The 10750-nt window shown below is 40.0% G+C and overlaps 2 protein-coding genes across 2 annotated transcripts; both read right to left on the minus strand.

Annotated features, from left to right (window-relative positions):
- Positions 1-2510: 2510 nt before the first annotated feature.
- Positions 2511-2972, minus strand: LOC149584000 (uncharacterized). The gene has a single exon (XM_089863976.1). The coding sequence runs from the start codon at positions 2970-2972 to the stop codon at positions 2511-2513; it is 462 nt and encodes a 153-aa protein (XP_089720102.1).
- A 1127-nt stretch (positions 2973-4099) lies between these two features.
- On the minus strand, positions 4100-7391 carry LOC149584001 (uncharacterized). The gene is made up of 6 exons (XM_089863977.1): positions 7254-7391; positions 6886-7124; positions 6046-6820; positions 5502-5807; positions 4872-5452; positions 4100-4583 (listed from the first exon to the last, which is right to left on the minus strand). The coding sequence occupies exons 1-6, from the start codon at positions 7389-7391 to the stop codon at positions 4100-4102; spliced, it is 2523 nt and encodes an 840-aa protein (XP_089720103.1).
- Positions 7392-10750: the final 3359 nt, after the last annotated feature.

Consider the following 10750-nt stretch of genomic DNA (forward strand, 5'->3'; position numbering starts at 1 on the left):
AATATTTAAAGCATCATTTATAGTATTATTAACGTATTTTAACTATAATCGTACATCACTTATGAAAAATTATATTTTTAGTCAACCCAATGTTAGCGATATTTTAATAACGACCACAATATTTGTACCAAAATGCATCGTAACCATTATAATTCTTATTTTTTAAAGAGTACCCAAGGGTACAGGCCTGTATATGTGCTCAATCATCTTGTAATATAATATTGCTATAATTTCAATGAAGGTGTAAGGATATATATTTACTTAATAACCTAGTATGTAGTAATATATGGAACATATTTCTAATCTTTACTACTTTATACTAAAATTAAAATTAAATACTTTTATCTAAAGATTATTAATTAAGTTGTCTAGGGTAAATATTAAATTAAATGGGTAAAGCTATAGTACGTTCGCATTGTGCTTAAAAAGCTTTTGATTAAATTAAAATTAAAAACTAATGAGACCAGGTTCGACCCTTATTAAAAGATAAATTAGTGTTAGAGTATCAGCGGTACATATATATTTTTGTATTTCTTCTCCCAAAGTATCTTCAGTTTCTAAAGCAATATTTGTACAGCCTCCATCACAGGAGCAGTTTTCAGTTAACTGTATAATGTCGATGTTCGGTTGATTTACATCAGCATTCCTTTCGGCAGCAGCAGCCCTGCGTTGTAGAATTTCAGCCTCAGTATATTCTGGTTCAAAGGCATACCCTTCTACTCTTCTCGCTTCAGCCATTATGTCTATTAACAGTGTCAAACATGATTTAATGCATCAATAACTATCGCATTTTAATTTATCCTTCTATTTCTGACTATTCGATAACTATTCGATAAGGGCAATTTTAAGTTAAGCCTAATTATTCGATATTCGGTTCCCAAACAACTATTCGTCTCGGTATTCGATAAGAAAATTTTTCACTATTCGATATTCGTCTCGACAGTCAAAAACTGGTATTCGCCCATGCTTACTTATATTCATAAGAATAATCTTTTAAGTTCGAACCTCCCATAGAATACATTAATGTAAGGTCTTCTTCAATATCATCTTTACAATCGTCATTCTAGGCTTGTATCTCATTCAGACCTTGTTCTATTTTCTCTTCAAAATCACCTTCATCATCTGTAACTTCCAAATCTTGCTCAAATTGGTCCTCTAATATTGTGTCCTTTAGGCGATGGCAGCTGACAGTCAAATATGCTTAAAGTGTCAAATTCAATGCATCACTTAACGCTTCTTCTTGTGCCTTCATTACTTGTTGAGTTATTTCATCATAACTTGGTAACTGTGTTTGCTGAAGATTTGCAAGGCGTAACCTATCATCACCAGTTTCCTTCGACCTTGGAAACTGGCAAACAAATGTATTTATTCTACTGCCACTGCTGCACTGATTTACGATATCACTTTGCAATTGAATCCTATTTGACTGGTGTAATATGTCTAAAAGGCTGAATTTTATGTTGCGACTTCCATCCCAACATAAGAGCTTGTGATACCCTCCTGATATCACATCGGCGGACTGAAACACCGATCTAAATCCCTAACTTATTTGTGTGTCATTATTTTAATAACGATAAAGCTCCAAATGCAATCATCAATAATTTCTTTAATTACTATATTTTCTTATTAAATCATACTCAAATCAACATTTCTTTACATTAATTTTCCTTAAAAACACGTCTGTTTATCTAAAGTTTCTAAGACTTTCTTTTACAACCTCTCTCGGCAGAGTCGGTTTGCGTTCTACATTGTCCGATGGTAACAATCGCTCCTTCTTCACCAAGATTCCAAAGCGATCTACTCATGCTTTGCTTTTTGCTAGGTTTTACACAAAGTTCAAGTTTTTACCCCTATTATTGTTACCAAGCGCTCCCCAAAATTCGTCATCCCTAAGTTTTATGACTTTACAGGGCAAGAGGGCCTTTTAACATCCTAGTAACAAAAACCATCCGTCGAACCCTTCAAATGTATTACTATAGCCTTTACAATAGTACAGTATTTCTTAGCAATTACAAGCCGTGCTATACGACAGTTCTTATTTTTGTTTAGTGTACAATGTTATTCTTAAGTCTTTACATATAAAACATATCAAACATAAGTATCACTATAAATAAACCTTAACCAAATCTTAACTAAACTGTATCTAAACTAAGCTAAATTCGGACCATAAAAAAACCCATAGCTTATGCTTCTATGGGAAAAAAGGTCCTGGGAAAACCATTAATTCAATTATTATTTAAGTCTAAACGACCAGGCTTGTTGTGGATCGCCGGATTCAACAGTATGACGATTTTCAATTTGAATTAAATTAGATGGTAGATTTTTCCAGTCATGAATTGCAGTGAAAGTGGCATGATTTAGGCGAAAATTAGATTTTACAAGAGGCTTGACTAATTTAAGGGCGTGACCACGGGTGATGGTGGCGGATTTTGTGAAAAAGTCACTAGTTTCTAAATCGAGGCGGCCGTGGAAAAAGTCGTGTAAGAGGCAAATGTTGTTAACGCGATGTCTTAAAGACGATCGGGTGCAGGAAGTCTTGATAGGCGTTGCGGAAGCTTCGAAAAAGCATTTTGAGCCTTTTGCATCATCTTGGCATCACCTAAGAGAGATGGCGCCCATATCGGCGATGCTTCGTCGATTATCGGTAGAACTAGAGAGTTATACAACCCACGAATAGGTTTCTCCGATCGATGGTGAAAATTTCGCCGAACCAATCCAGTGGTGGATTTGAGACGCTTACAGACTTTGTTGGATTGGCTTGAAAATTTCAACTTAGTGTCAAAAAGAACCCCGAGATCCTCTTCCGTCGCTAGCGAACGAATCGGGGTACCATAAATGAGGTATACGTTGTTCGGGTTATGACGACCAAGATGAAGAACCGCACACTTATTGGCATTGAACCGCATATCATGTTCAAGTGCCCAATTCGCAACAGCTTCCAAATCGTCTCGTAAGAGGTGACAATCAGCCATATTACGAATGCGATTGGATAACTTAGTGTCGTCAGTGAATAAAGGGACAAGAGCATGTCGCACGACAGATGGAAGCAAGTTGTTATGTTTGTGTGTTGCCTTGGTTAGGTTGTGTAATCAGGCAAGACAGGTCATTAAAACGTGACTACATGTGGTTTCCTGTTCGATGACCTTGATCTGTGGTTACGCTTGCCGTTGTGTATGGCGTTGATTACGTTCGAACTGGTTCCGTTGGAGATGAGTTTCAGTTCTTTGGAGTTTCTTGCTGCCGTTTCCATGGTGAGAGCCATGGTTGTAGCAGTTTCCAAGGTGACGTCCTTAATGGTGATTAAGTGATCGTAAATTTGTTGATTGTTGATACCGAAAATGAGGCGATCTCTGTTCATGCTCTCCAGGTCCGTGAATTTGCAGAATTCGCTCATCTTCCGGAGTTCGGCGATGTAGTTGGCGATTGATTCTCCAGGGTGACGTGACCGGTTGTAAAACTTTACTCTTTCGGCCATATCCAATGGAACAGGGTTATAGAACTTGGTGAGAGTGTCGACGATGTCCTTGTAGCTTTTTGCGGATGGTTTGATTGGGTTCAGTATGCTCCGCAAGGTTGTGTAGACCGTGGATCCTACACATGTCAGGAGATGTGCCCTCTTCTTAGCATCCTCTGTGATTCCCATTGTTTCTCGTAGCCCAGAGTGCATTAGTCGGGAATGATGAAACATGAGCAGTAGTTCTGAAAGTCTATTCTTTCCTGATCGAATGTAAGTATGCTTTTGACTATTACTGAAGTTCGATTTGTTTAGTGTTCCTCCTAAACAAATAGTCACATCAATATCTAAGATGGGGTTTAAAGTCCAAAGTTTCGAGCTTGTACCCACGCCCTGCCCTTTCCTTAATTTTTCCAGTTCTTCAGAAAAGTCTTCGGCTCGCGCCTGCATAACCAAACCCCTTTCGGCCTTATCCATTTCCTCTGCCGTAAGTGGACCAACTTTCTTGTTCCCAAGATTTTTTCCATTCCATATCCATCTCAGGATCCATACCATTACTCGCTTTGCCCTTCTCAATTTACTGAAACGAGCCAGATCTATTATGGATTCGTTTTTAGGTAATGCAGCGCAGCTTGCTTGAACCACTTACTGATATTTTGGTCTCATTTCCGTTTCAATCTCTTCGACCGTTGGTGCCCTATTCCTTCCGGTTGGCCATTGATTTTCTTTAAGTTTCAACCACTCTGGGCCTCGCCACCACATGTAGCTTGTTAGCAGCTCTTCGACGTTCATGCCCCTTGTTGGCAGATCCGCCGGATTCTCAGTCCCTTTCACGTGGTTCCAGACAACTGGTTCCGTAATTGCCTGGACTTCCTGTACCCTGTTGGCCACAAAGGGTTTCCATTTTAGAGAATTGCCCTTGATCCAATGTAGCGCAATTTGCGAGTAAGTCCACATGTGGACGCTTGAAATTTCCTCGTGCAAATTGTTCATGACATATCTCGGCATCCGAGCTCCTAGGACTGCGCCCATCAGCTCCAACCTGGGCAAGGTTATCCTTTTCAAGGGTGCCACCCTCGTTTTTGACAGGAGCAATTTGACGCCCACGAGTTCGTTTGAATTCTCGTATCTTAGATATATTACCGTTGAATACACTCGTTCGCTTGCGTCACAGAATACGTGAATTTGACGTCTTTAGATTTCATTTTCAGTGAGACCGCCATAATAATGTCGAGGAATTTCGAGTATGTGTAACCTTGGAAGCTCTGCACACCAATCTTCGAACCTCTTCCCTAACTCTCCTGTTAGTGTTTCATCCCATTTGAACCCGCCTTGCCAAAGTTCTTGAAACAGTATTTTCATTCGAACGATGATTGGGGCCAAAAACCCTATAGGGTCGAAGATACGTGCTACGCACCTCAGGACACTTCTCTTGGTTATTTCCTTGGTGGTAATAAATTCCAGGAGCGACCGCAAATCGAATACTAGTGTGTCGTCTGGATTCCACATCAATCCTAGAACCTTCAGGTTCTCCTTGAGCTCTGCCGTTTTAAATGAATGACTCGGGACGTTCGACTTGGGCTCTGATTCTTCCTGATCCCACCTAGCCTGCAATGCCATTGAATTTGTGCGCCATTTTCGAAGGTTCATCCCTGCCTTCTTCATTAATTCTTTTGCCTTTACTGATATCTCGTACGCTTCCTGATCTCCTGAAGCCCCGGAAATCGTGTCATCCACGTACGCTCCTTCCTTCAGTAGTTGACAGAGTTTGCCCTGTTCATCTTCATGCTTCTTAAGGTGATGATGTATCGTAGCCGAAAGCAGGAATGGACTAGGAGAAGCTCCAAATGGTACTTTGGTTATTCGATATGTTTTGATCTCATCCAACCTTTGAGGATTTGCGTACCACAGAAAGCGAACCGCGTCTCTGTCCCTTTTCCATGTCCACCGTGAACGCCGTTTTGAATTTTCGAAACCGAATAAGAATTCCGAGTAGCTCTGGATTGAGATTTATTCCAGTAGACAAGCAGTCATTGAGCGAAGGCACCCCATTCTCGTGGGACGAAGCGTCGTACACCACTCGTAACTTGGTCGTATCGTGGTTTTCGCGGATGACCGCTTGATGGGGTAAATAATACCTTGGGTTATTATTCGAATAATCTTCTTCCTTAACCTCTTCAATTATTCCCTTTTCTTCCTGCTCCCGTATGACGTCTCTGTATCCCTTAAATAATACAGGATCTGTTCTAAATCTCTTGGCTAGTCTCAGAGTTCTTCTTTTGGCCACATTATAGTTATCACCATGCTTTTCCTTTTGTTCGTTCCATGGTAGGCACACTTCGTATCGGTCATTCTTAAAAGTTCTCAAAGTTTTTCAAAACCTTTAGTTCTGTTAGGGATTTCGTTCCATCTTCCTTAATCCCAATAGAATCAAACTCCCATAAAGCTTAAATTTGCTTGTTCAGTTAGGTTTCAGCGTCAATGACCCCAATTTTCATTACTGAGACACTGTTTACTCCAATTGACAATGCAGACGAATGTGACGATTTCGGTCCCTGTACTGACCATACGAAGATAGTCTCTACCGCTACCAGTTTTTCTCCTAACCGTTCGACCTGCCCTGTCAGGATTGTCCACATGTGGTCTGATCCGATTATTATTCCAAGGTCTCCATTGCCTGTGAAGCCTGAATCTTGTTCGTTTGCAACTTCCAGCCCTCTCTTTCGAAGTTCCACTGCCATGTCACCTTCTTGGATGGCAATGAGAGCGCTACAGATATTAGGAGACTCTAGCGCGTCTATTTCGATCCTCTTCCTGGGATCTCGAATATTTTCCAGCGTGATTCTAACGAGTCTTCTTTTAACCCTCTCTGGGGTATCGCTTTCAAATCTGTATACTTCCAGAATTTCTTCGCCGATAACTGTTAAGTTACAACGACGCGAGATTTCTTCCTTGATGAATGTTCGATGACTTGCGCTATCGAACAGGCAGCGAAGCCTTTCTTGTTGCTGTTCCGGCCCACGAAGCGTTGCCTGCGCCGATTGGAGATATATAGTTCTCATGTTCATTGGGTTTGTTGCCGTTGAACAAGTAACCGTGCCTTCCGTTCCGTTACTACCGTCAAGATTCGGTTGTCCGCTTACCGACGGTCCCGTCGCGATACCGTTTGCTGACTGTTCCTTGCTCAAACATAGAATTGGATGATGTTTGAAATTACATTTAGAACAAACTTCAAGTTCTGTCCTGTCCCAACAGTTTTTCGCGTTATGACGCGTTCCAAGACACACGTAACACCTCCCCTTCCTCTTAAGGATAGCACACTTTTGTTCGACCGTTGTTTCCCCGCACGCGCTTGACTGATGCCCGCTGTCCTCGCAAAACATACAGTTCCTTCACTCTACCACCGTAGCTAGAGACAACGCGGTTGGTACCCGACTAGGCGTCTGTCCTTTTCCTTTCCAGTGATTTCTTCCATCCTTACCTTTACTAGGGTTATCGCGACTGTCCGAAAGCGGAGGGCTGTTTGTTCAGGCTTTTTAAACCCGAATGCTCGTTCGCGGTTTTCCACATCATCTCCAAAATATTCAACTAATTCCATCACCTCCCACGACTCTTTCTTTCCTTCAGCCGTACGTGCAAATTCCAAAATAATGTCTTGTGGAATTCTTTCCTTTAAAATTGTCCGTAACAAGGTTCCGTAGGTTTCCGGCCCTACATCTAACGCCTTTAAACTTCTAATTTCTAATTATAACGAGTCATGCATTCTTATTAAAGCTACAATGTCCTTAGATGACGTCACCTTTTCCAATTGTAGAAAGTTCTTCATATGTTTATCTACGATCTTGTCCTGGCATCCAAATCGATTTTTCAAATGGTCGATTGCCTCATCGTAGTTAGATGCGGTGGCCGACATGCCCTTAATTGCTCTACTAGCCATGCCTTCTAAATATGAATTTAAATAGGTGAACTTATCTATTTTGTTTATGTCCTCCCTTGAGTGCACTGCTGAATCAAATTGATTCCAAAACCTAGTCCATTGCGTTGGGTCTCCGTTGAATTTCACAATAGTCACAGTTGGTAGTTTCACTAAAACCGCTTTTTCGTTTTCTCCTTTGCAGCAACCGCTTGAGCCCGAATGTCCCGATGTGCTCGCGCTGTCCTCTTTTTCCCGCCGCGTCTTCCCGTAAACGTTGTTTTGCCAATGTTTTAGCTTCACTAATTTCCTCCATATACTCAAGTAAAATTCGATAGTCCTCGTCGAAATCATTATTGTCCGTGATTGCATTTTGCACTTCTAAGTTCAAAACTGTTAGTAAAGATTCCTTTTGAATAAGTTGTTCCAGCCAAACTTCCAATCTTTTCGTGTCGACCGGTTCCGTATTAAGGCAATCATCCATTTTATTCATTAACCTCTAATTGAAGCCTTTAAACTGCCTCGTTTCCTGACCGTTGTCGACGCCATTTTTCCCGGTTAATTTACTATTATTTACAAATTAACTTGTCCAATTATATAAAGTTCCTATTTTCCCCGAGTTTCGGCACTAAATGTTGCATTATGTTGTTGGGATATCATTCGTATTTAAGTAATTTTCAAATACTCCCGAAATTATCATTCGCACAGAGTAACAAACAAAAATATAAGGTTTATTTGACTGGTGTAAAAAGGTAAAACTTATTTCGCCTATCCTTAGAATCTAACTGATTTTTTCTTAACAAAATCCCCCTTTTCGCTGGTGCAAAGGAGAGGGTTGTTTTTAATTTTTAACCCCTCTTCCAAAGCCCCCCACGAATGGGGCCTAACCCAGGTAAGCTTTTGCGCCACCAAGACTCCTAAGCTGTCAAACGCTCTCGTCGATGACACACAAACTCTCCCTTATTGACCACCCAAGAGCGCGTTTCTTGCTAACTCCAAAACTTTCCACTATTTCTTATAAACAGTTTCAACACGCTGGCTCCGCGCTCAGCAGCGTGGCGTCAAAATCCAAAAACAAAAATCCGATCAGTAGCACTGAGCTCTATTGAACGCGGCTCTAATCACGGTTTGCTCAACTTCTTTAAAAAAGAAAAGAATAGGCCATATTTTACCTTTATCTATCTACTTGCCGTTCTGTTCTTCATTCGTAACTTTTATACGAAGGAAACTTAAACAACACCTGTTTAGAAAACCAATCAACTCTAAATAATAAATTTTGTTAGAGTTGATTTTTTAGTTAAAGCGGTTTAAGGTTCCCCCACACCAAGAAGAAAGTGTCGCAGCGTGGTGGCGGCGGCGGAAAAATCGCGATCGACGCGACAGTGTACATATGAAGCGGCTAGAGTACAACCCCACACCTGGGTGGAAACTGCGCCACAAATATGGAGAATACCACACGCTGATCCCACACCATCGGAAGGGGGAACAGCGCTTTGACATTTACTTGCGAATGAGTAGCACGTCTTTTGACGAATTATTGGGTCTGATCGACAATAGAATTAGGAAACAGGATACAAATTATCGTGAAGATATCTCACCCGAAGAACGCCTGGCAATTACATTACGGTAAATATTTCCCAACAAAAACATCTCTGTAAAAATATGCCAAGTTGTTTGGCCGTAAAAAGAAGTGAGATCTAAAATACGGCCAAGTTATTATCTCCAGGTGAACCAACATTTTATTCGACTTAAAACTTCTCAAGAATGTTTTTCTGACTTGGCCATTAGCATTTCAAAGATTCGTTTAATTCCAGATATGGATCGAAATTAAAATATTAAATCAAATTGGTTAAATATTCTAGAATAGCCTTTGTGGTTAAACTTGTAACTTCCGTTCTTCAGCTTCACGGGCGCAAAGAAGAAGGATGCAAGTTTGGAATGCTAATGGCCAAGTCAGAAAAACATTCTTGAGAAGTTTTAAGTCGATTAAAATGTTGGTTCACCTGGAGATAATAACTTGAACGTATTTTAGCTGCTGGCCCATTGAACCGAATCCCATTAGACCGAATGTCTCATTGAACCGAATCCCGTTGGATCGCATGTAGCCAAAATGTGCGGGTTTATTATCTTAAAATTTTCATCGCTATTAAACGATATATTTTTAACGCCGTATTTTAAAACCGAATTAAAAAATACCTCTTTTGGTTTTAAAGAAAATACCCTTGTTCTTAAGCTTGCGTCTATCAATACACTATCCTATATAAATAATTATACTGTGATGGTCAAATCCCAAGTTTAAAAGGATGCCTCTATTGTAACCGAGCCGAATCAAAGCCAACCTGAAATAACTCGTCAAACAATCAATATTTTGGAAAAGGCATATATTTTTTATTCAAGGAACTTAACAAATGTAGTGTTAAGTGTTCCAGAATCTTTATAAAAATAATTTAATGGAAAAGGCCCGCTTTTATAATGCAAGGACCTCAATGAAAAAAAATATTTTGGAAAATCGGTTATCCTACCACTTCCAAACCTAACCTAACCCTACCTAACCCAACCTAACACAACCCAACCGAACCTAACCTAACCTAACCTAACCTAACCTAACCAAACCTAACCAAACCTAACCAAACCTAACCTTACCTAAACTTACCAAACCCAAACAAACCTAACCAAACCTAACCTTACCAAACCCAAACAAACCTAACCAAACCTAACCTTACCCTACCTAACCCAACCTAACAAATCATAACCTAACCTAACCCAACCTAACAAATCATAACCTAACCTAACCCAACCAAACCTAACAAAACATAACCTAACCCAACCCAACCCAAACAAACCTAACCCAACCAAACCTAACCTAACCTTAACGCTCTAAAATATTACCGTAATTTAAATAAAATTTACGCAAAATATTTCAAATACTCAAAGGCCATTATTGCAATAGTATTTTTTATTACTTTATAGTTTCCCACACTGTCTAACGTAACTGCAATTAAGTTCAAATGAAATTAATAATCAATTGCATGAAACTATTATTACGTTGTTTACTTTTTCTTTCGGGGAATCGATCCAAGAACTGTAGCACGGTAGTCCGATATTCTTCCACTGCGCCACGGTGAGACGAAAGTTCCTATCGCTAAATTAACTTATATAGCCTTATAAGTAACAATAATATTCTTAATTAAAAAATCCCAATAGGCAGAAACCGCGCAAACGGCGGGATTTAAAATCATATTTCAGATAAAATCTGTCGATTGGGAATTCGGTCGAATGGGATTGAATCCAATGGGAGGACGCCTAGATGCTGACGTATGAAATTATATAGAATCTGTTCCCGTTAAAAACATTTCGCTGTCAAATAATTAAGGCGATAAAAT

This window comes from Phalangium opilio, unplaced genomic scaffold, assembly GCF_054372755.1.
Source record: "Phalangium opilio isolate 3A_F unplaced genomic scaffold, DU_Popi_V2 ptg001304l_1, whole genome shotgun sequence".
Lineage (NCBI taxonomy): Eukaryota > Metazoa > Arthropoda > Arachnida > Opiliones > Phalangiidae > Phalangium > Phalangium opilio.

Coding starts and splice junctions, on each gene's coding strand:
- LOC149584001 (XM_089863977.1), bottom strand. CDS start 7,391: ATGGCTAGTAGAGCAATTAAGGGCATGTCGGCCACCGCATCTAACTAC. Junction 5,453..5,501: donor CTTCGTCCCACGAGAATGGG/GTGCCTTCGCTC, acceptor ATCTCAATCCAG/AGCTACTCGGAATTCTTATT. Junction 4,584..4,871: donor ACCAAGAGAAGTGTCCTGAG/GTGCGTAGCACG, acceptor AATATATCTAAG/ATACGAGAATTCAAACGAAC.
- LOC149584000 (XM_089863976.1), bottom strand. CDS start 2,972: ATGGCTGATTGTCACCTCTTACGAGACGATTTGGAAGCTGTTGCGAAT.